Source organism: Oreochromis niloticus, linkage group LG9 (genome assembly GCF_001858045.2).
Source record: "Oreochromis niloticus isolate F11D_XX linkage group LG9, O_niloticus_UMD_NMBU, whole genome shotgun sequence".
Classification (NCBI taxonomy): Eukaryota; Metazoa; Chordata; class Actinopteri; order Cichliformes; family Cichlidae; genus Oreochromis; species Oreochromis niloticus.
Window position 1 is genome coordinate 25,120,128 of NC_031974.2, and position 24,148 is coordinate 25,144,275.

Below are 24,148 nucleotides of genomic sequence, written 5' to 3' on the forward strand. Positions count from 1 at the left end.
ATACACACAGAAGGAAACGAGGAAACAGCACACAGGAGGGAGATACAGCTGAACCTAATGGATCCGAGGAGACGGGGAGGACACAAGCTGAATACACTGACATCAGACACAGACCTTCAAAGTAAAACAGGAAATACACAGACTGGACTCAGAGACACGGTACAGACAGAGAACAGAGGGAGCACAGAACTAAAACCCTAAGAACTAAAAAAGTCTAAACCCAAATATATACACAGAATAAACGGGAACATAAGATCATAACAATACACACAAAACGCTGGGTCAAATGACCCAGGACCATGGCACTTCTTTGGGAAGCATGTTAATTGTATAGTCAATTATTTATTTACCCAGGTGTAAATTATATCTGTGAGGATGTCATAGGCATTGTGTAAATCTGGAAGTAATATTATTTGTGAATGTACCATTTATCCTCCTCTTCATGTTCAACAGGTCAGAGTGGTTTGTATTGAAGCATGCTGCTACAAGCCCAAAAGAGCATTAAGGGCAATGCCAGTTGCTGGCACATTTTGTACTCACTAAAAACTGACCTGCAGACTTTTCATGTTTTTTTTTGTTGTTGTTTGTTTGTTTGTTTTACAGTCACACGGGCAAAAATAAATAAATAAATAAATGAATATAATAATATAAATAAATACTTTACATTGGTCAGTGTGCCATATCTCATCTTTGTGTTTTTACGAATGAGAAATTTTAAAGCTGGAAAGCCATCTGTTGTCACGGCCCCTGTGTCTGCCGGCCGGCTCGATAAGGCTACAGGTATTTGTTATTGTTTTTCTTATCCCTCGCTCTCTCTGTCCTGTCTCCTTCTCGCCTGTGCGGAGCTCACTGTGGGCTTCCGCTTTTGGCCGACACACCTGCAAGCAGTTAAACACCTGCGGTGCCTCTCCAGTCACTAGGGCAGTGGCTACGCGCTTCTCGTCGCTTGAACGTTGAACTACTGAAGTTGGTGCAGCCTGAGTCAAACCTACTCTCGTGTTCCCGTGTGATACTTCTGGTCCTGACTTCTCTTTTGCTTTATATATAGATTCCCTGCTCCCGTCCTTGATTCTCCTCCCTGATTTCCCCAGCATCAGAAGTCGTGTACGGCAGCGCAAACAGTGTTACCAACTCCTCAGTAAGGAAAATCGCTATTGGCTGTCCCAGAAGTCGCTATAAGACGCCAAATGACGTCATCGCCTAATTTGCATAATTGACCATGCTTTGTGATTTTGACCAACGCTGTAGGAGAGAGAAAGAACATCGTGGACGACACATACAGTGAGTAAAGAACAGCCTAAACACCTTTAGAAAATATTTAGAACTACAAATTAAATTTCTGTTTGCATTTCTTTTTTTAATGTCACAATTCCTCCTCCTTTGGCACGTGTGTGTATGTGTTTTTAAGTAGTTTAAAACCTTGTGATCCACAAAAAGTAACAGTAAAAGAAGAACATTTTTAACCATAACACCTTTAACAAACTACATTAACAATCTAAAACAGGGGTCGGCAACCTTTCTGATGATGAGTGCCATCTAAAATTTCCATATGTGCCATATGATTGCATTAGCAATACATTTAAAACATTCTATATTAACAGTTACACAATATATAGAACAACTTTATAGAATTATATTTGTTTGCAGATGTTGGCAGCTATCAGCAAATAGTTATCAGCTATTTTGAAACAAAAAAAAGACACTTTTTATCCATAACAAGAACTCCATAGCAAATTAACTGTACGACAGAAAATGCGAATGCTATTTATGGTCTCCTCACAACAATGATAAGAAAAATAAACTAGGCCAATATGGCATGTTTGTTGATACAGCAATACACATGTTGTTAATGTGATCTCTGGTTTCCCACTCAGAGACACAGGTCTCCGAGTGTCCAGCATTCAGACGGCTCCCTGAGGACACTCTTTGTGTGAGAGAAAATCCGCTCACACAGATATGTAGAGCCAAATACTGTCAATAAGGCCTCTGCAATGTTCTATTCAATTCAATTCAATTTTATTTATATAGCGCCAAATCACAACAAAAGTCGCCTCAAGGTGCTTTATATTGTACAGTAGATAGCACAATAATAAATACAGAGAAAAACCCAACAATCATATGACCCCCTATGAGCAAGCACTTTGGCGACAGTGGGGAAGGAAAAACTCCCTTTTAACAGGAAGAAACCTCCGGTTCTGAAGACAGTTAAACAGTTAAACACATTCATGTTACAAGATGGCGCCGTCTCCTCCGCTGTTGTTTGTTGTTTGTCGTCCTTCTCTCTATGTGCTGCCCTGATGTCTCCACATTACTTGCCTATGATCACCAAACTCTTTTGAATCTCCGGCCTTTGGACTACCAGACACAAGATTTTAAATGGAGATCTGAGAATCCTCCTCCGCTTTCGAAGGACTTTCCTGATTACCTCCGCCACTTACCATCTACCTTCTCTCAAAGGAAACGTTTACGGAGACGGGGTAAACGTGGCGGCATCCGTGTTCATATCAAGGCCTTTTTAAAGTCCTATGTTGCGACAAATGATCGCTATTCTATAAGCATCTTGTCATCTATTCCTGCCCTCCGAGACCATGCTAACTTCAGACTGTTCTGTCATCGCTGGATTCGCCTGTTGGATCTGATGGTTACCTGGACCTCCCAGCTGATCTTCCACCCGCTCGGTGCTGGGTGCGGTCCTCCAGAGGAGGTGCGAATCTCGGCAACCTTCGCCTACTGCGGCGTTCTCCTACCAGTAACAGTGTGACCACTCTCCGTATGGCCTTGCTAAATACAAGGTCACTGGCGAATAAGACTTTTATTTTAAAGATCTTATTCTATCGTCGGGACTGGATTTCTAATTCCTGACGGAAACTTGGCTTCGCACCGGCGAACTTTTTCCCTTCTTGGAGCTGCTCCCACCTGACTACGCTTTTGTTAGCTCACCTCAGACCACTGGAAGAGGTGGAGGAATAGCTTCAGTTTTTTAAAAAAAACTTCGATGTCGGCAGCTGCCACCTGTTCTGTACCCCAGTTTCGAGGTGCAGTTATTGGAAGTGAACTGCGTCCCCTGCATCCTCTGCGCTGTGGTGTATCGCCCCCCGAAACCTATCAAGGATTTTCTTCCAGATTTTGCTGATCTACTGGGGAGAATTGTGCTATGTTATGACCGTATACTAATTGTTGGTGACTTCAACATTCATGTTTGCTGTGAGGACAGTTGCTAGCTAAGGATTTCCTCGCTCTTATTAGCACCCTCAATCTCACCCAGTGGGTAAGTGAACCAACTCACACTAAAGGTCATATACTTGATTTGGTACTATCTTATGGTCTGGATATTTGCATCACGGACATAAAGGACTCTGGGATTTCTGATCACTTCCTGGTTTTGTTTAATACTGTAGCGAGCGATGTGGATTTGTACAGTGATGGTCCTGTGCGGCAAACGCGCACAATTAACTCCCAGTCAATCGCCCACTTCATTGATGCTTTCTTTGACTCTCCCCTCTCTGATGCTAACTGTAATGGGGTTTTATCAGCGGATGAGCTTGATAACCTGTTTTATACTACATGCGCTGACATTCTTAACTCTCTGGCACCTCTGAGGATTAAACATGCCAAATCCTCACAACCCTGGCTAAATGATACTACTCGCGCCCTTAGGCGTGAATGTCATCGTGCTGAAAGAAAATGGAGGAAAGACAAACTGCACGTCTCTCTGGACATCCTCCATAATTGTTTATCTAAGTATCAAAAGTCTGTTAAAGCTGCCAAATCTGCCCTTTTGTCTAGCATTATTATGACTAATAGCCACAACCCCCGAGCCCTTTTTAATACTTTTAACTCTGTGATAAACCCTTGCACTACCACTTATAGGGATGCTTCCCCCCTTCTTAAAGTATTTTTCTGAAAAAATCTCAGCTTTAAGGGCTTCTCATCCATCTCATTCATCATCAGTTTTAGACCCAGTTCCAGCCTCTGAATGCTTGACTGTCTTTCAACAGTTTGAGCCAGTATCCTATTCTGCTTTAAAAGATATAATTGATCATCTCAAAATCTCTGGTTCCCCGCATGATATTCTTCCTTCTCGTTTCTTTAAGGAAGCTTTACATGTTATTGGTCCTTGTATCTTATCTCTGCTGAATGCATCATTGTCATCAATGATGACATCAGCTTTTGACACGGTTAACCACAACATTCTTCTATCAAGATTGGAACATGTTGTTGGTCTCAAAGGTACGGTTTTAACTTGGTTTAAATCCTACCTCTCAGAGAGGTCGTTCTCTGTTGCTATGGGGCAACACTCCTCGGCTTCTGCCCCTATTTATTGTGGTGTGCCTCAAGGGTCCGTGCTCGGTCCTGCTCTTTTCTCTTTGTACATGTTGCCGTTGGGATTAATTTTTAGAAAATACATCATCTCCTTTCACTGTTATGCTGATGATATCCAGATTTATTCACCTTTCATAGTCTTTGGTAGTCACACTCCGCTAGACCAGTTAACTGATGCCCTAGGCCCTCTCGCTAGCCATCTCTCGCTCACTGTAAGAAACCTTGGAGTGTTCCTGGATGGCTCTTTTAAACTTGAGAAACAGGTCTCCACTGTGGTAAAAAACAGCTTTTGCCAGTTGCGTCAGATATCTAAAGCAAAGCCATTCCTTCCTTTAAAGCAGCGGTTCTCAACCCCTGGGCCTCGGACCGGTACCGGTCCATGAGTCGTTTGGTACCGGGCCGCGAGAGCTGAGGCTCAGGTGCGAAATGTATGTTTTTCAGGGTTTTTTATCGGTTTTCAGCGTTATTTTGTTATCGTTTTTATCGTTAACTCGGTTTTCCTGGGTCTTTTCACTTGTGTTATGAATAAATCTTCTTTTTTTTCGGTACCGGTACTAGTTTTATTTTGTTGTATTTATCCGCGACACCTTAAAGGCCGGTCCGTGAAAATATTGTCGGGCATAAACCGGTCCGTGGCGCAAAAAAGGTTGGGGACCGCTGCTTTAAAGGACCTTGAAAAGCTTATCCACGCATTTATCACATCCAGATTGGACTACTGTAACTCCCTCTACTCGGGCCTCCAACACTCTTCTCTTTACCGGCTTCAGTTAATTCAAAATGCAGCTGCGCGTCTTTTAACAGGTACGAGAATCTATGAACGCATAACTCCAATTTTAGCCAAGTTACATTGGCTCCCTGTTAAATATCGCATAGATTTTAAAATTCTTTTGTTCGCTTTTAAAATTCTGAATAATTTAGCGCCCAGCTATCTTTCTGATCTACTCCACTTATACAATCCCAACAGAGCACTTAGATCGTCCAATCACAGGCTCCTAGCACAACCTAGGTCTCGAATGAAGTCGAGAGGTGACCGGGCCTTTGCAACTGTGGCACCCAGACTCTGGAATAACCTCCCTGTTCATATTCGTACTGCCGAGTCTATCCAGTCTTTTAAATCACGTCTTAAAACTTATCTTTTTACTTTGGCTTTTGATTCTAACTAGTTGGCTGTTCTAGCTTGTTGTGTTGTTACCTATTGTTTGTTGTCCTGTTTTATTGTTTGTTTTAATTGTCTCATGCTTTTACTGACTGTGAAGCACTATGGTCAACACTGTTGTTTTAATATGTGCTATATAAATAAATGTTGATTTTGATTTGATTTGTCAGGTAGTGATGTCCAGCAGGTGAAAATGCAAGCTCCATGAACACGCACAGCTATGGATTCCAGCTGCGTTCGTAGTTCTGCAAACTTTGACCCCACAGAGTCGAGGTTTTCAGTTCAATCAGCTGCATTTTGATGTCTTCTGTGTCTAGCCAGTTAATGCAAGACAAATCCAACTGCTCATTAAAGCTTTCTGGTTTGATCAGAAAAGACAACATTGTTCCATACACCTGAAAGTCCCGAAAACGCGTTGTGAATTCTGTCTCGAGTCTACAGATGTATCCGTGTATTTCCGCGGTGCTGATGCTGCGCTGAGCGGACAGCTTCCATAAGGCATTTGAAGTGTTGGAGTGTGGAAATTTCAACATCGCTTGAAAAAACTGCCAGCTAGCAACGTCCCTCTCACCGGTAGGCAAAGTGATTCTTAGCCAATTATAGTTGAATCTGGTAGTTGGGGTTGTTGTTTTTAGTACAACTAATGTGTCTATGCGAGCTAATTTGCGATGTGCACCGCTGGCCCGGCCATTTGTTTTTTAATGCACCTTCTCAGATTAATTCACTGCGTGTCATGCCCAGTGCTGGACTGGGACAAAAAATGGGCCCGGGCATTTTGACTAGAGACCGGCCCACCAGGTATTATAGGAAAAGCCATAAAGCCTTTGAATGAAAACAAACGCTGTTGTGACAGTGATGTACACTGTCTTGTTGGTATATGTATGATTTCTATACATTTTACATCAGATAAAAACTTTGGTTGTAAGATTCAGATAATTATTTATTAAAAGCTAGACATTTTAAATGAGAATAAGAAAGAAAAGTATTTCTTTGTGCCCCCCTTTCCCTGTCAATGCCCTTCCTGGCCCCCTGGCAAAACTTTGCTAGACCCGCCCCTGCACAGTTACCAGCTGTCAGCTACATAGAAAAGCATCCTGGTGTTATTTGTCTCTCAGAAACAGTTCGTAACTTCCCTTCAACTCATTCATGTCACCTAAAAGGTAAACCTGTTTCTCCATCACCTGTTCAGCTCTGATGATTCAGTAAGGACATCTCCTGGTTTCATCTTCATGTTTCCCTCTCACCAGATAACCAAACTGATATCATGACCAGCAGCTTTACAGCTGTGGCTCCAGCAAACATCAGCTGATACTAGAAATTAAATATTAAATAAATTCTAACAACAGCTGATCAAGCTTAAACGTGCTGCTGTTGTTTAGCGCGACATCCACTGGTTTCCTCTTTCTGGCGCAAAGTGAGCGATAAACAAGAGAGATTGGACTTGCGTCAGAAAAGCCGATCAGCTGATCATTGATCAGTTTCATGATTGAAGTAGCAACAGGAGAGGGGGGGGAATGAGAGAAGAAGAGGCATCTGACAGCATAAAGATGCAGAATAACTCCAGCTTTGTGTCTTTTTTCCATTCTAGCTGAAGTACGGGACAAACTGTTCCTTTTCACCTCATACGAAATGAGTAATATTTTCTCTGAATACGGGACGATTCCGTTTTTTACGGGACGGTTGGCAACTCTACTAACTAACCTTATGAATAAAATAAAGTTCACTATCAGTAACATCACAGCACCCACCCAGCTGTATAGAAACTCCGTCATGCTAGCTAGTACGCAATACGAGTTATTGTAACTGACTGTAAAAAGTCAGCACAACGAAAATAAATTACACCTAAACTTGGTTTATATCTGACCCAGATAGACTGCAGGTCATAACTTCTTTCCTAAAGTTCAGTTCACCTGACACTCGGACCGGCGGCCGCCTCGGGTCTCTCCTCCTCCTGCCTCCCCTTTCCCTCATCCACCCGCTGGCCTCTGTGGAAGGTCTGCCATAGCCACCACCAAACAACTGAGTTATTTTTACACATCTGCCAGAATCTGGCCAATCCACCACCTTTCATTGTTTATACCGTTACAAAAAAACAAAAAACAAACAAAACAAACAAACAAAAATCATCGGCCCATAAAAACGAAAAATCACCATCGGGCATACCGGGCAAATGGTATGCCCGATGGCCAGTCTAGCTGTGGTCGTGCCATCAGTTAACCCAGACCTTCCCAAAGTGTGGGGCGCAGAGCCATTGCAGGGGGGGCGTGGTATGAAAAGGGGAAAAAAAACCCAAAACACTTGGACACTGCTAGCACGGGGCTCCCACACAAACGCAAAGCAGGAGATGAAGCATCGCTGAATATGTTTCCAAACCAACTTCATTCTAAGCCAGAGACTAGAAAATATGGTGAAGCATATCTTCCCTTTGGTTTCACCTGCACAAGTGCTAAGGTAGGTCTCCCCTGCAGAATTGGTTTTCCCTGCGTCGGGAGCACGCGCTGGGCTCTCCAACTCACGGACAAACAGTATCCCACATTCTTGATTTTTAGTTCACAAACACTTCTTGTAATAACTACTCCTGACATTTTGGACATGTTAGCTCTTTGTGCAGTAAAGTTACAGTGGGATACAAATAATATCAGGCTGATCCTGCCACGATTTGTTCCCCTGGTTTAAATCACGGAACAACATTGTCCCACAGTTGTTTATGTTTTTAAACCCATTTTGCACAGAGAGGCATTTTTTTGAAAAAATGTATTGACAGCAATGTTGAATATTATTACACAGGAAAAAAAACTACACGTAAAATAATCACACCGTGACGCCTCTGCCTTTCTAAATGGAGGGACAGTAACTGCGTGTGTATATGTAAGCGTGTAAAACCTGAAGATAGTCAGATTAACAGTATTTTGTCTCTATCTGCCATTCTGCAATTCATCTCATGTAAACATTAACGTGGCGCACAACGTGACGTGTAAAAACGCACATACCTTTGACGTTGAGTGACGAACTCTGTATTCCTCGTCCACACGTAAACGCAAAAAAGGAGTTTTAAAAAATCTCCGTTTTCGGTGATTCGAAACGCCGTTTACATGTGGACCAAACAGCTGCGTTTTCAAAAATACCCGTCTAGGTGCGGACGTAGCATAAAAGAGTTAGTTGTTTATTTTATTACTACCTGTAATTTATTGCAGTTTACTTGTATTTTCTTAATTTTTTACTAAATGTTTCAGGTGTGAAATAAACCGCAATGGAGCAAAATATGGGTGTATGTGGTTGGAGGATGTGTTTGTGCATGTGCGTGCACGCATGCCCAGAGTTGCCGACCCCTGATCTAAAAGGACCAAAAAGTGACAATAGAAAAAACTGTGGCAATGACATTTTGACATTTTTTTTAATCCTCAGACGTAAGGTGCAAATCAGCTGCTTTCGACTCAAAAAGGTAACCAAGGTATGGTTTGGAACTGATGTATCTGAGTACATCAACATTTGCCAGTGGATTCGGCACTCTGCTGCTCACAGACTTGATCAGGCTAACCAAGCTGTAAAGTAGTTTAAGAGGATCTACCTGTTCTCCCTCAAAAGCCTTGATGGTAGTCTGTGGCTGTGTTCAAATTCTAGCCTGCGTTGAAGTGTATTGTAAAATGGAGCCAGAAATGTCGCTCCGTTTTCTTTTGGGTTTTTTTGTACATTTTTAATTCTGGAGGAGCTAGAAGTGTCCCAGTCCTGGACCGTTTTTTTTAAACCATGAGGATCCCAGGCCTGATTTTTGTTGACGTATTATAAATGTTCTTGTTTTATTATCATTGTTATTTACTTTATTCTCATTAAATAAATATCCATTTAAAATTGTTCAAAGTTGGCATTATGTTCATACATGTTACAAATACCTGCAAATAAAATGAGTTCAGTGACAATTACTGTTTGTTTTAATAACATAAAACCTTTAAACTAATACAACACACATAACAACGTAACAAATATATTCAAATAAATATTGAATTTCCTAATGCATAACTCATTTTGGAACTGATCTTTCAAGAATTGAAAACAGTCTGTCCATCTTCTCCCTGCTCTCCTGCACTCTCCTCTCCTCAGCCTCTCTTTGCTGCCTCATGTCCTCTCTGATGAGGTCAAGCAGCTCATCTTCCCTGACTCTTTTCCTCTTTCTCCCTGTTGTGGATGGCTCACTCTCTTCCTCATTGCTTTTGTTTTGGTCATCCACTGCTGCGCTTGGCCCTGTCGTGTCCTCAGGTAGGGAGGAAATTAGGACAGGAGGCCTAATGGAAGGCCTCTGTCCTATCACCTCATCCATGAGGGCAAACCAGGGCCAAGTAGCAGCAGTGGGGCCTGCATCACCGGAAGCCTCCACCTGGTGGGAGGAGCTCTCAAACACCTAGACCCAGCTTCAGGAGAGGGAGTCAGTGGGGACACTGACTCCCTCTCCTGACCCTGGATACTTGCAATCCTAAAGACAGAGAAAATCAAAAATGACAGTAGACAAATAAAAACAACACAACTCTTAGTAATTGTACCTTTATTAACTTGTGTTCTTAAGAATTATCTTGTTGATAACACACCTGCATACTTGGGATAACTTAAAAGAAAAGAAAATTTCTTTCTGGCCTGCAAGGGGGTGATTTTTTCCCCTGCAGGCCCATCTTCTCCAGAATTGTCCTGATCACACACAAAATAAGGGAAGAGAGAAAACCATGGCAACTATGTTAATCCCTAAATCCAGAGGTTTTTACGGCAGAACACAAGAGGAATACCGTCTGGACATCACACGTTCTGTACAGCATGAGGGTTAATAAAACTGTACTCATATGAATATGATGTGTAAATTGATTTAGTATTGTACCTCCATGCCACAGTGGCCGAATTCTTCACCCCAGTGAAGAGGTGATCGTTTTCTCTTCTCATTTTAATAAATTGAGCCATTTGGTCTTTGTTCCCTAAAACATATCACCAAAAGGTTAAAAAAGTCAAAATTAGCTGTATGCAAGCGGCAATACATGGAAAAAACCATGGGACCCACCATACAAGCTAGATTCCGAGCAACTTTTACGAATCTTATCTTAATTAAAAATAACCATAAGCAAATGCCCAAAGCCTAACAACACAACCGCTACAAAAGTGTAACTTTTGTACCACCAGATTTTCATATACTTACATTTAAAAGTATATTCCTCTCCTGCATTAACTCCCGCTTCGTCTGTGATTGTTATGAGAAAAATTCTCCTGTATGACCGGCTATGAATTCTGGGATAGTTTGGGCCATGAAGGATATACTAGACCCATCCTTCAAATCTGGGGAAAAGGAGGACGCATTTGTTGCCGCATTTGGAGGACTCTTCGAATTTGGACAGCCTTTGTTCCGTTGCTGTGATGTAATTGCCTACAAATGCAGCCATTGAAGCATGCTACCCCTCAATTTGGACACAGCCAGAGTGTTTGTTCTCTTTTGCTTGCCACTGGTCCGTTTGCGTATACCTGCATATCATTCTGCATGTCATTCAGTATTTCAGGTTTGTTTGTTAGATTTTCCCAGTTCAGTTTTTTAGGTCTTGGTCCCCGCTATCTGTTCTTCTGTTAATTTTGTCACCACTTGTAAATAAAGTTCACTCGCAGTAAATCAGTGCCTGCACTTGGGTCCATCACTCACCACTTCACACGTCTGCTGCCTCAGCCTTGACAGAAGTTGTATTGTGTAATTGATTTCCAAATACTCCAAGAACAAGTTCCTTTTGTTTTTATTGCAAATTTACTTGTATTATATCATTTTACTAATCATCAAAAAGACAAATCTTTGTCAGGCTTCACAATTAAAAACAAAAAAACATCTTTCCCTATATATTCTTTTAGTCTACACTTTAAAAAATTAACATACAATATATGTACAGCTCAATTTAGACTAAAATCACTTCTATTGATGGGATTTTCTTTTTGAAATTCATCACATCACATCGGACAGGAAAATGTATTAGTCCCTGTCACTGGCATTTCAAGAAGGAAACATACACATATTTGAATTGTACCTGAAACACTGTTGTACATTTCTACACACAACAAAATTGATAAGCTGCTTCAAAGATCTCCAAAGTAAAATAAAGCATTTTATTCCAAAGCTCCTGAGCAGAAAGGGAGAAAAAACCATTTAGCTTCTACTTCAGTTTCTACTTTAACTTTCACTTTTCTATGACAGTCATGTTTATATCCATTATAATGCATTTATTTGATTTTAGAAACATCTTTTTAAATGTTCGAGTCTTCAGTGCAAACCACAGGATAAATATGCAGTTCCACCTCTACACTACCTCCAAACTAGCAAGCTAACAAACTGTGTCCAACACAAAAGTTAATACTAAATAGACAATTTCTCTTCTGGTTGGAGACTGAGTAACCTTCCTATTCCTATTGTGTGAGACCTGTGTCTCAATATTTTTTTTCCAGTTAACATCATTTAGGTTGTTAGTCTGATGAAAAAAGGAGTCTAAGTGAACAAAGGATTTACAAAGTTGTTAAACTAAGGAGAAATGCTCGACTACGCCACAGTGATGTATGATTCTTTGTTGAAGGTATGATTCTTCATGAAAATGCAGCTTTTACTTTTTTTTATTTGAATAAATCTTCCTTACAGTACTTTTAACTTGTCATGTTCAGGCTTGTGAGACAGGCTAGGTGAACCCTGTAGACATATGTGCAAGAACAAAACTAAACTTCGCAGGGGCCGCAGCCTAAGCAGAAGCCCAGACCTCCCTCTCCACAGCCACCTCCTCCAGCTTGTCCGGGGGAACACCAAGGCGTTCCCAGGCCAGCGGAGAGATATACTCTCTCCTCTCTCCAGTGTGTCCTGGGTCTGCCCCGGGGCCTCCTCCCGGTGGGACATGCCTGGAACACCTCATGCAGGAGGCGTCCTTGTCAGATGCCCAATACACCTCAACTGGCTCCTTTCGATGTGGAGGAGCATTTACTCTACTCCGAGACCCTCCCGGATGGCCAAACTCCTCACTCTATCTCCAAGGGAGGATCCAGCCACGCTTCGGAGGAAGGCCATTATTACCACTTGTATCTGCGATCTCGTTCTTTCAGTCACTACCAACAGCTCGTGACCATAGATGAGGCGAGGGATGTAGATCGACAGGTAAATTGAGAGCTTCGCTTTTAGGCCCAGCTCTCCCTTCATCACAACGGACCGGTATAGTGTTCGCATCACTGCAGCTGCAGCACCAATCTGTTGATCTCTCGTTCCCTTCTCCTGTTACTCGTGAACAAGACCCCAAGATACTTAAAGTCCTCCACTTGGGGCAGGAACTCGTCCCTGACCCGGAGTGGACACTCCACCCTTTCTTGGCTGAGGAACATGGCCTTGGATCTGGAGGTGCTGATTATCATTCCCACCGCTTCACACTCAGCTGCGAACCACTCCAGTGAGAGCTGGAGACCATGATGCCAGCAGAACTACATCATCTGCAAAAAGCAGAGATGAACCACCACCCCGGTCTGCCAATCCAGAGTTGTCACCCCTGATCTCCACGCAAGAGGAGATCCTTGAAGTATTCCTTCCACCACACACTCGCCCTCCCCAGGCCTGGCTCCAAGGCGGGGCCCTGGTAACCCTATCCCAGGCAAGGTGAACCTTTTTCAGGCTGTTCCTGGCCGGGCCCCATGGCCACCAGACGCTCGCCCTCCCCGGGCCTGGCTCCAGGGCAGGGCCCCGGTAACCCTATCCCAGACAGGATGAACTGATCCATAGATCTTATACTTGGTCCTGGGTGAGGGACCAGACAAACTTAACGTGGGAGACCCTACCTACCTACAACATAGCCCCTAGGATCCCTGGGACACACAAACACCTCCACCACGATAAAGTAATATTGTGCTATGTTGACTAAAGCTTATCATGCAGTATTATTATGAGAAAAGAATTCATAATGTATAATCTGTAAAAAGTTAGAATTTTTTTTTCTGTCTTTATAACTGGATATCATTCATTTTTATTGAACTAATGCATCACAATAATGACAATGATGAAGACAACCTGAAAAGCTGAAATGTTCTAATCAATGATTAAATAAACTCCCTTAAAATAAGGGAGTTTAAGTTTATTCTAAGTGTTAATCTGAATGGATCGATGTTAATCAATATAAACCTAAAAGTTTTGATAAATATCCTCTTGACCATAAAGGTCCACAGTTTGTCCAGCAAAGGTCTGTGTTACATATATATATCCATTTTCATCAGCACTGCTTTGTTCTTCGCCTGCTTCCATTTTTGTCTCTTTCCCATCGGTTTCCTTTTTCTTCGCTCTTCCTGTTTGTTTAGTAAAATTCCTGTAGGTGTTCAGTGTCTCAACATTCAAATAGATCCTCTCCTCGTCACTGACGTCATCTTCTTCATTGCAGGTTTTTAGAGTCACTGAAACACAGCAGAGCAGATTCTTCTGGATGTCATGATCAAAACAAAGCAGCTGTTTTATCTAATATATTGTTTGCTTTGGTGAACACTGACCTGTGGTGTGGATATGGGCCTGCTGTGTTTGTCTCCTTCTCCTGAGCATCAGGAAGACCACCAACAAGACCAGCAGGAGCAACAGGACAATAGAAACTACAGATGAGACCAGCAGCATCCAAGGAACTAAGAGAGAAAAGGTTTTTGTCAAATACGCAAGATAGAAAGTGGTTCTGTATTATTTATTGGCACTTCCTATTTCCTTTGTAATCATGGTTTTAGATAGTAAGGAGGTTCTTCTTTGGCAAACGTGTGTTAATCAGAAATGAGTTCAAGACACAGTACAGACAGGTCATTGGATGAATCTACAGTCGTATAGAGCCTTTTTTTTATTGTTTAGAATGACATTTGTATCTAACATGCATGTTTGGACTGTTAGAGAGAGCTGGAGCACCCACAGAAAATGATACACAGGCACAAATCTTGAAAATATTATCCTGTTATTTTTGCAGTTTTTTCCATCCTATGAGTGGTGATATATTGATGTTTTAAGCATGAACCTACCCATAATGCAAAAGATTCTAATCATAAAGGGATGAATGTGTCATACACTCTCAGAAATAGAGGTACGAGAGAAGAACATTTTTGTACCTATAGGTACATTTTTTGTAAATGTTCCCTTAAAAGTACAATACTGGTCTTTAAAAGTCCAGAAATGCCCCTTTAAAGGTTCAATTTGAAATAAAGTACAAATCTGTACCATTTTGACCTGTACTGCAGTGACAGTGGCAGAATGTGGTAATGGGTCAGCATGGGAAAATCTGGATGGGCCTGGTTAATTGTAAAATTCATATGAGATGTGAGTGTGCTCATAAAAGCTACATGTTATAATCAAATCTGTTGGTCCTCTCCTCTGTACGTAAATTATCCTATGATGCAAAGAATATCTGTAACCTACCTTTGTGTAAGTTATGTTAAATTATATTAAAAAAAACACACACACAATGACATGCAGGCACAACCAAATGATGTTAAAAAAAAACTGGTCCATTTCCATTTTATTAAGTTCCAGTTATAATTTTTAATGTTTTAAATCTTGGTTGTAGCCTTCAAAAACGTGAAATCATTTTACTGTTATGTTTGGCCATTTACTTTTTCGCTTTTACTACATCCTAGAATTGTTCATTAATTGTGAGGTTTTTATGGAATTTGCAACATCAAGTTAAACCGAGGTTCTTTGGAAGTTAAAATGTCAAGCAGATTTTTATGTTACGGTGACTACATTTTGTAAGTTACAAATATAGTTCGCCAAGACAGCATAACGGTTTCTAAACAACTGCGCATTAATACCACAATGTTGTATTTTCATGTGTCAAGTTCGCAACGCGCATTAATCCCAAAGGCTGAAAAGCCAGCAGCGATGAGTGCTCCGCCTCCGCGCTGACTAGCGTTGACACAGAAAATGACTCTCAGGGGGTTATTGATGGAGGAGCTCCTTAAAAAGTTGATGGAAGAAGGCATTGATGTGTCAGACGACGAGGCGCAAAGGTTTAGAGGTAAGTCGGGTGTGATTTTGTGTTTTTATAAAAATTACAACGTGTAATTTTACAGTAGAGTTAGCAAAAGTCCGAAGAGCTAGATTTAACATGGGTGAAAGCTAGCAGTTAGCTAAGTTTTAAACAAAGAAAGATACAAATGTGGACTATTTAGACCAGGGGTCCCCAAACTTTTTCCAGTGAGGGCCACATAACTTTTTCCTTCTCTGATGGGGGGCCAGTGTCAGTTTGTAACAGAAAAAGTGTGACGATCGCAGGTTTGCCGAAATGTAAACATTTATTGTTTTCCAGAAAGCCACACATAACCAAATATTAATAACCCTTTCCAAGATCAAATAACCCTCTCTGGGTTCTTCACAGAAAAAAATTAACGTAGGAAATACTTAATAACACTATTTATGACATCAATAATAACCAAATAACCCTCTCTGGGTTCTTCACAGAAAATATTAACGTAGGAAATACTTAATAACACTATTTATGACATCAATAATAACCAAATAACCCTCTCTGGGTTCTTCACAGAAAAAAAGTCAGGAAATATATAATAACACTATTTATGACATCAATAATAACCAAATAACCCTCTCTGGGTCCTTCACAGAAAAAATTAACGTAGGAAATACTTAATAACACTATTTATGACATCAATAATAACCAAATAACCCTCTCTGGGTTCTTCACAGGAAGAAAGTTTCTGTTGTTTCACAATCTTACGCTTCAGTTGTCAGAGCAGAATCTTAAATGACACATATGAGCAGTCTCTCAAAGTTCTTGTGTTCTTTCCTTATAATCCAGTTTTGTAGGGGTAGCCTAGTAGACACCACTGTTTGCTCTCTCTCATCAACTTCCCTCTGAAAACCACAAAGCAAGCAGGGTGAGAAACCGAACTAAGTGATACAGCACCTACACAGCACAAAACATTCTCACAAGCTTTTTTCAGTGGTTGTGGAGATGGATTTTATCCCAGTAGATTTTATGATTATATTTGTTTATACTCAGAATAACTCATTTAAGTCACAAAAGTGAGCTTACCTTATGTATGTATGTTCATCAGTGTGAACTGTGGGCCTGCATCTGGCCGGTGAGAAGTTGAATGTCTGGTTCCATTCTAGTCACAGCCACTCTCAAACACTGATGCAGATGTTCATCTGTCAATCTTGATCTCATCGGAGATTTCATGAGTTTCATGCGTGAAAAGGTTTGCTCGCAGATATACGTGCTGCCAAAAAGTGTGGACATCTTCATTGCGTGTTTTTTTATGTTAGGGTACGTGTCATTTGGGAGGGCGGCATAGAAGTCAACGAGACTGTTGGGCTTGAATGCATCTTTCAGAACATCACAGTTCTGTAACTCGGCCAGCTCAAACTGATAAAAAGGCTGGGCTTCATCGATGTCGGCAACAAAGGGGTTTTGGAAAAGACGGATTTCTTTTGCATGAGCATGTAGTTGACGGAATCGCACACTGAATTCCGCCTTCAGCATTTCCAGTGCTTCCACACACTTTTCAGCTGGGAACGGGACCGCTGGGTTCTCTGCAGAAAGGTTTTGGGTAGCAGGGAGATGGGTGAAGTTGTGCTTTTTCACTTGTTCCAAAAGCAGCGCTAGTTTCAACTCAAATGCTTTTATGTGGGAATACATGTCGCAAATGAGTTTCCCCTGGCCTTGTAGCTGCAAGTTAAGGCCGTTCAGCATTTCCGTCACGTCTGTTAAAAATGCCAGGTGCCACTTCCATTCTGGGTCGATCAGCTCTGGGACCGTTTTGCCTTTTGAATGAAGAAATGCGTTAATTTCGGGTAGCAGCTCGTAAAAACGCCTCAAAACTCTGCCGCGGCTCAACCATCGGACCTCTGTGTAGTACAGCACATCTCCGTACGCAGATTCCAGTTCAGACAGGAATTGTTGGAACTGCCTGTGTTTAAGTCCATTTGCTCTAATGAAGTTTATGCATGACACCACAGCCTTCATGACAGAATCCCACTTCAACACTTTGCAGCAAAGCGCTTGCTGGTGAATTATGCAGTGGACTTGTAGAGGGGCGGTGAGACCCCGTTCTTCCATCTCCCGGTTCATGCGTCCTATTAGGCCCCGAGATGCGCCCACCATACAAGGAGCCCCGTCAGTCGTGATGCTAGCAAGCTTTGCCCAGTCCAGATCCAACTCTTTCATTGTTTGACATACTTTGTCAAAAATGTCCTCCCCCGTCGTAGTGCCTTTCAGACTTTGGAGGGCTGCCAGCTCCTCACACATCTCAAAGTTTGCGCTGACTCCACGAATAAAAATAAGAAGCTGCGCTGTGTCCTGTACGTCCGTGCTCTCATCCAGTGCTAATGAAAAAAAGTCAAATTCTTTCGTCTTTTGCTGCAGCTGGGCATATACATTACCCCCTATTTCTTCCACGCGTCTGGTGATTGTGCTTGCCGATAGACTCACAGCATTAAAGACATCTTTCTTATCGGGACACACCTCCTCCACGACAACATTCAAACATTTCTTGACAAACTCTCCCTCAGTGAAAGGTTTACCGTAGCTTGCTATCAGTTGAGCAACACGAAAGCTGGCCCGAACTGATGACTGGTTTAGCTGAGTTTGGCGTACAAATGCAGTCTGCTGAGCTAACAGTCCACTTTTTAGCTTTGAGATTTTGTCTGTTCGCATTTGGCCTTGCAAGCTATCATACTTGTCTTTGTGACGGCATTCATAATGTCTGCGCAGATTGTATTCTTTGAATACCGCCACCGTCTCTTGACAGATGAGACAAACAGCCTTTTCTTTGCATTGAACAAAAAAATAATCATGTGTCCACTGCAGGTTAAATACCCTGCATTCTGAATCAATTTTTCTCTTACCTAACCTTTTTGCCATTATTCCGTTCTTTGGGGTCACGTTCACGTTCTGGACAAAGTGAGGTCGTAGTAGCAAAAAAATTTTTTTAGTGTGTTTCACAATTCAAATCAAATGAGCTTTATTGAAATGAGGAAACATTTCCTGAGATTCAGCCGGGCAGGCCCACTACACCCCAGTGTTCTATGGGTGCATTAGTGTCGATTGCGTGGCCAGACTGAAAAAATAATAATGCATCTCTAATATTGTTCAGGGGGCCGGGTCAAATGTGGAGGCGGGCCGTATCCGGCCCGCGGGCCGTAGTTTGGGGACCACTGATTTAGACTGTTGGTGGAATGTTCAACGTCTGTCTGCCCGCCGTATTCGAGTGTTTTATCAATAAATAGTGACTAACCGTGTACAACAATGTAGAAAAATCAATAATTTCTCAAAACGTGCTAGTATGTAAATATAGCTATTAACAAAATCGTTTTCTAAGCAAAATTTATCGCATCTAACTTGTTTCCCGCTCAAAGGGATTTTAAACAATGGAAGGTACACATTTGTACCATTCCACCTACTTAGTGGGATTTTCGAATATGAGAGCTGTAAGCTCTGCGCAGGGACACTGTCTGCAAACACCTGTGATGCCAGCTAGCTGCTCGATCAGGGATCGATTTATAATTTCAAATAAACCAAAATCAAGGAGGCAAATTGTGGGCAGCAAAAACAGACAAGATAGCCTAGGATTCTATTCTATCCACAACTCGGGTTATTGTTTTGGTTGCAATGAATAATGCCTACAGCCAACAGGCAATCGGCGCAAGGATTCCCCCCCCCCCCAAAAGAAATTTGAAAATGGTTTTATTTTTATTTCATACTGTACTTTATATTTCAGATAACGATGTACAACATTGAAGGTACAGTTGAAGGTCCAGTGTCCCAAGCAAACCAGAGGTAGGTTGTGATAAATGTCTAAATTTGCATATGCATTTAAGTGCTTGCAAAATGGCTAGTTAATGCTGTTTTCCTACTGTATTGCAGTTCTATACCTTCTTGCCTGCAGTTATTTCCATTCCAAAATTCCCACAAGATGTCCAGAGTCGCTTGGATCTCAAAGAACCAGTCCAGAAAGAACAGAAGTACCGAAACAAAATAATTGGGACTCTTTATGAAATGCTGTCACAGTACACAATGTAAGGGTTCCTTTCTGAATAATTACATTAATTTCTTAATATTAATATTGCTGTTGTACGAGAGGCAGAGAACAAATGGTTAGCCCATCTGCCTCCCAATCTGGAGACCAGCGTTCGAGTCTGGCGTGACACACGGTTCCAATGAACTGGCAATAGTGGTAAAACCATACATCCTGTGTCTCCAGACCTTGTCTGGACTATGATATCCAAAGTGTTCATTTTCGAATTTGCTCAAGAGTAAATTAATAATTCAGGACTGCAGTCAATTAATTAATGAAGTTTGGGAGAGGTGTGGCTGTTTGTCCGCGCCCATTTTTAAAAAATTAAAATCAACTTTAGCTACATTGATTTGACATTGGTCTATAACATACTATTTACGGTAATAACAATATGAGTAGAAGAATTGAAGAACAGAAAAGCCCCCAGAAAAGGATAAGAGTAATCAGTGTACTGTGTGTTGTTTTTCTTATGTTTGAAACAGGTACCCAACCCACTCAGACTACATCCAGGTCATCAAAGCCCTGATTGTGAAGTATCCTTTCTTAAGAGATGTACACGGAAATGGTTATGTGAGTACCTCTCCTTTTTTGTTTCTTTTATAGATTATATTAATATAAAGTAAGCATAATTAACTACTTATATACATTTGAAACAACTAGGACACCTGGCACAGCCAACTCAAGAGAAAGTTCAAAGCAGAACGCGCTCCCCTAATCAGCAACGAAGAAGTGAACCGGGTTAAAGAAAAGTTTGGACGCACGCAGAAACATCGGACCACAGAGGAATCCAGCAGCTCCTGTCTGAAGAGACTGAAGCCCTCTCTCGTAAATCCTCACACCCTCAGCCTCTAAGAGCTAAGGTAACATATGTAGTCTTATTATGTTCACTGTAAAGCTAAAAGTAAACATTAATTGAAAGAAACATGTTAACAGATAACATTAACATAGAAAAAGGAACTTCACAGTTGATTTAACAAAAGTCAGCTCAACTTGCAATTCCTATTCAACATTTTTGCATTTTTTTCAAAGCATTTGGTGTACAAATTACTGCATTTCAAGTAACATTAACTTATCAGATTTTACTTATGATAATACTGATATCTGCTTTGACAAAGGATTCGTGCTTTGTGGGGGAAGATGCAGCCTCCGTTGATGCTCATATCAAGGTGCTAAATGATCAGCACAGGACGCTACATCCTGACACAGCACTGGTGAAAGACCGCATGACAAAAACCTTTGCATGGAGACGTCAAGAGGTAGCTGAAGGAATGTGTACTGTGGACCTATTAAAGAGATATCCATTCCTGGGGACATCTGCAGGGGTAAGAATTGTTAAGATGATTGGGCAAACAGCTAATGATTTTTTTGTCTGTAAATCTGATTATTATTTTCTGTACTAACTGATTAATCAATCTGTTTATTATCTTTAGAATTTTTGTTCAAGGGTTAAAGCACTTTACATTTATCTCCAGTCTGTGTCTTTAAACATGTCAAAAGTTTAAATCCTCAATGTAAAATGTCATTCTTTTGTCTATTCTGCTCTTTTCATTTCCAGTTGTGTGATGAGGTTGATTTAATGCATCCCTGCCAAGACAACATCTGTTGCCGCTTTAGCGAGAACTTCACTGCTGTTCTTCAAAATGTTCTTCAAATGACCAAGGATTTGCCACTGAAGAAGGTCTACATGGAGGCAAGAGAGAATGCACTGGCTGAAGACATTACAGGTACTAATTTGACCTCATACAAATAGTAAATTTTGTGACAATTCATTTGCGCTCTCTTCCAAAGATAATTGATGTACCATAGTGCCATGTCAAGAGCATGTTAATGGGAATTTGCATGCTATCAAAATCTAATGAAGTGCATTTGCATCTGTATGACCTAGGAATTGACTTCAAGGGGGCACTTCTCCTCTTGCCATCCATCTTCAAGGAGAAGATAGAAGATTTCATCATCCTTGGAGAGGTAAATGCATGATGCAATGCATAGCCTTTGGCCACAAGTTTCATTCTCGGTGTTTTGTTGGCATGGAGCTGAATTCAGCTGCGGTTCAGCATCACAGCTAAGCTAATGTAGGGGAAACACTGCTGTTAATCCACAGACTTACAGAATGCTCTGGAAATGAACAAAAGTTTTACAGATGTGCATTTTCAGGATAAAGTGCTTCAGCGTGTGTCTGCTATATCTGTCAGCAGTGTCAAATATGAACTTGAGGATGTTTTTGTAGTTGGCCATGTACACACTGAAGCCATACCTATATTCTTTAAAATCAAGTATATTTTGAATGTTGATACTTGTTGGGTATTGTGTGGGAAACTGTTACTTCCTTGCACTTATGAATGTCATTTCCATGCTTACCAAGTGGCAGTTGACAATGACTGGATCCTGTTCAATCCAGGAAATGAATTAGACTTTCAAGCTCTAGACACCTATTTAGTTGATGATAGGCTGTTTGTGTCCTTGAGGTATTCTGTGTGACGTTGCAAGCACATTTTCCACTTTGTCTATATATATGACATATATATATTCTGGCTTGTTGAAGTAGAGCAAAACATTTGTGTGGACAGTTTTTTAAATACATGCCATCTCTGTGATCCGTCAAAAACATTGTGTTCAGGTGTTTAATGTCTTTATGTGATTGTTTACTTTTTTTAAATGAATGTATTTTTCTTGACATGTCCTATGGCAATATACGAATGTAATCAAGGATGTATTCCTGTGGTTGTTTAAATGCTTTGATGTGATTCTATTATCGAAAATAAATGGTTAAATAACCAAATATTTTGGACTATTGGGGGTACATTTTTGTCTCTTTAGGTACGAAATAGGTTGTCGCTGGGGGGGTACCCTCATAGGTACCCTATTGTACCCTTTTCAAGGGAACATTTCTGTACTATAGTTTGAAGGTACATTTATGTCTTAGGAAAGTACATGATTGTACTTCAGATGGTACAACTTCATAAGGTACAAAAATGTACCACGCCTAAAGGGTACAGAAATGTCCTTCAAAAAGGAACACCCCCAGCGACAAGCATTTGTACCCTTTTTGGTACACTTTGGTACCCCTATTTCTGAGAGTGTAGGAAAAAGCATGCCATATATGTAAACCAAATGCAATCAGTGCACTTTTGGGTAAGTGAAATAACCCTCCTGTTGTCAGCTTATATGTAACTGTTAACGGTTTATGTGGATTCATAGAGGCATCTGCAAGAGTTGAGACGTTTGTCTTAGTTCAACGTAGACCTAAAAGCACATGATCTAAACTGAACAAAACAAAAGAAAACAAAGAAAGTACAATAGAGAGAGAGCACTGATCAACTTTCTGTTGATGCTAAATGGCAAACCTGTGAGAGAAATTAAAAACTATAACCAGACTTCTACATGTTTATTAAAGGACTGCTTTAATGAGAAGTGGTTTTCTTTTATGCATAAATGTATTTTTTTAGCACTCTATTGCATCACCTGTGCCCATCTGCTTTCCCTTCCCTTTCTACTTTTAAAATTAGAAATTTAAAACCAGGCACTATTCTGGTATAGTTTTAAACATTCAGCCGTACAGGTATTTCTAAATGGGAATGTGGGTGTCCTGAGTAATTATCATCTTCTTTTAAAACTGTCATTTTTTGTTAAAGTTTTAGAAAAAGTTGTTTTAAATCAACTCTTGTCTTTCCTAGATGAGAACAACATTTAGAGGACCTTTCTGTCAGGTTTCAGGACATTTCACAGTACTGAATCTGCTCCTTTAAAAATGACAAATGATGCTCCTCTTTATGCATATTGTTTTGATCATTCTGTCTTAACCTGGTATCACAACAAAACATGTGATAGCCACGCTGGTCCACCGTGTCCATTTCATGCATCGGCGTATCTTTGTGCTGAACATTGGGGGGGTCAAGATCTCTGTCTAAATAAATAAAAAAATCTGGGTAAATTCCCAGATGATTAAACATGCAACTATTTTACTGGTAATAACTGAAATGAGTAAAGAAAACCAATCAGGGAAATTATGCCCCTGATTGGTTGGGTCTAATTATTGGGGGGTCATAACCCCCCCTAACCCCCCTGGAAATTATGCCCTTGATTTCATGCTCTGCCTCTTTAAAACATGAGCAGATAAGGAAGTTGCAGTACCAGCAGGGAGAGATAGTATACTTAAAACCACGAAGTTGGTAGTGACCAAAAAATGCATGAAGTAAATTCCAGGGTCCTTAATCATCAGAAACAAGTGAACTAGGTGGCTAATATGTATTTACATGTAAATGTTTTAATTATTCTTTTTAAAAGCTTTCCTCTGATTATTTTCATGTGGCTCACTGCTTACTGCAACTTCTGCTTGCATGTCCATTTCAAAATTTGGAGAGGTAAATGTGAAAAGAACACAGTAGACCAGCATGTCTATTACATGCTTTGCCGTGATATCTCGTTGTCTTATAACCAGTGGGTCTGAGTACTGCAGTACTTTACTGTAGTAGTGTTTTGATCATTGTGTAGTCAAAGGTAACGAACACAGGAAATTCAGCGATTATGATCTCATTATCTGAACTTTGTGGCAGTGGGATGTGTTTTGTGGCTCAGCTAATGGGAAGGGGTGGTCCAGTGGGTTCAGGGGCAGTGCCAGGACAGGTTGGAGGACAATGAACAAGA

The 24,148-nt window shown here is 41.0% G+C and overlaps 3 protein-coding genes and 1 long non-coding RNA gene across 5 annotated transcripts in view; 2 read left to right on the top strand and 2 right to left on the bottom strand.

The window, feature by feature from the left end:
- The window catches only part of LOC109200391 (uncharacterized), a 108,022-nt gene that overhangs the window by 54,693 nt on the left and 29,181 nt on the right, over positions 1 to 24,148 (bottom strand).
- LOC112847849 (uncharacterized) lies at positions 82 to 14,097 on the top strand. Its single transcript, XR_003221663.1, has 4 exons — positions 82 to 159; positions 1,049 to 1,138; positions 1,249 to 1,281; positions 13,885 to 14,097. It is a non-coding gene; the product is annotated as an uncharacterized LOC112847849 (long non-coding RNA).
- On the top strand, positions 14,546 to 22,292 carry LOC109200394 (uncharacterized). 2 transcript variants are annotated; one of them, XM_019355948.2, is made up of 8 exons: positions 14,546 to 15,486; positions 19,208 to 19,266; positions 19,354 to 19,505; positions 19,987 to 20,074; positions 20,165 to 20,329; positions 20,620 to 20,826; positions 21,060 to 21,228; positions 21,390 to 22,292. In XM_019355948.2, exons 3-8 carry the CDS (start codon positions 19,486 to 19,488, stop codon positions 21,479 to 21,481), a joined length of 741 nt encoding a protein of 246 aa, XP_019211493.1. In that variant the 5' UTR covers positions 14,546 to 15,486; positions 19,208 to 19,266; positions 19,354 to 19,485; the 3' UTR covers positions 21,482 to 22,292. The 2 variants fall into 2 exon arrangements, with proteins under 2 accessions (XP_019211493.1, XP_019211494.1); XM_019355949.2 differs by having other exon boundaries at positions 19,376 to 19,505.
- On the bottom strand, positions 16,042 to 18,648 carry LOC109200390 (general transcription factor II-I repeat domain-containing protein 2-like). The gene is made up of 2 exons (XM_019355946.2): positions 16,522 to 18,648; positions 16,042 to 16,340 (listed from the first exon to the last, which is right to left on the bottom strand). Exon 1 carries the CDS (start codon positions 18,349 to 18,351, stop codon positions 16,540 to 16,542), a length of 1,812 nt encoding a protein of 603 aa, XP_019211491.1. The 5' UTR covers positions 18,352 to 18,648; the 3' UTR covers positions 16,042 to 16,340; positions 16,522 to 16,539.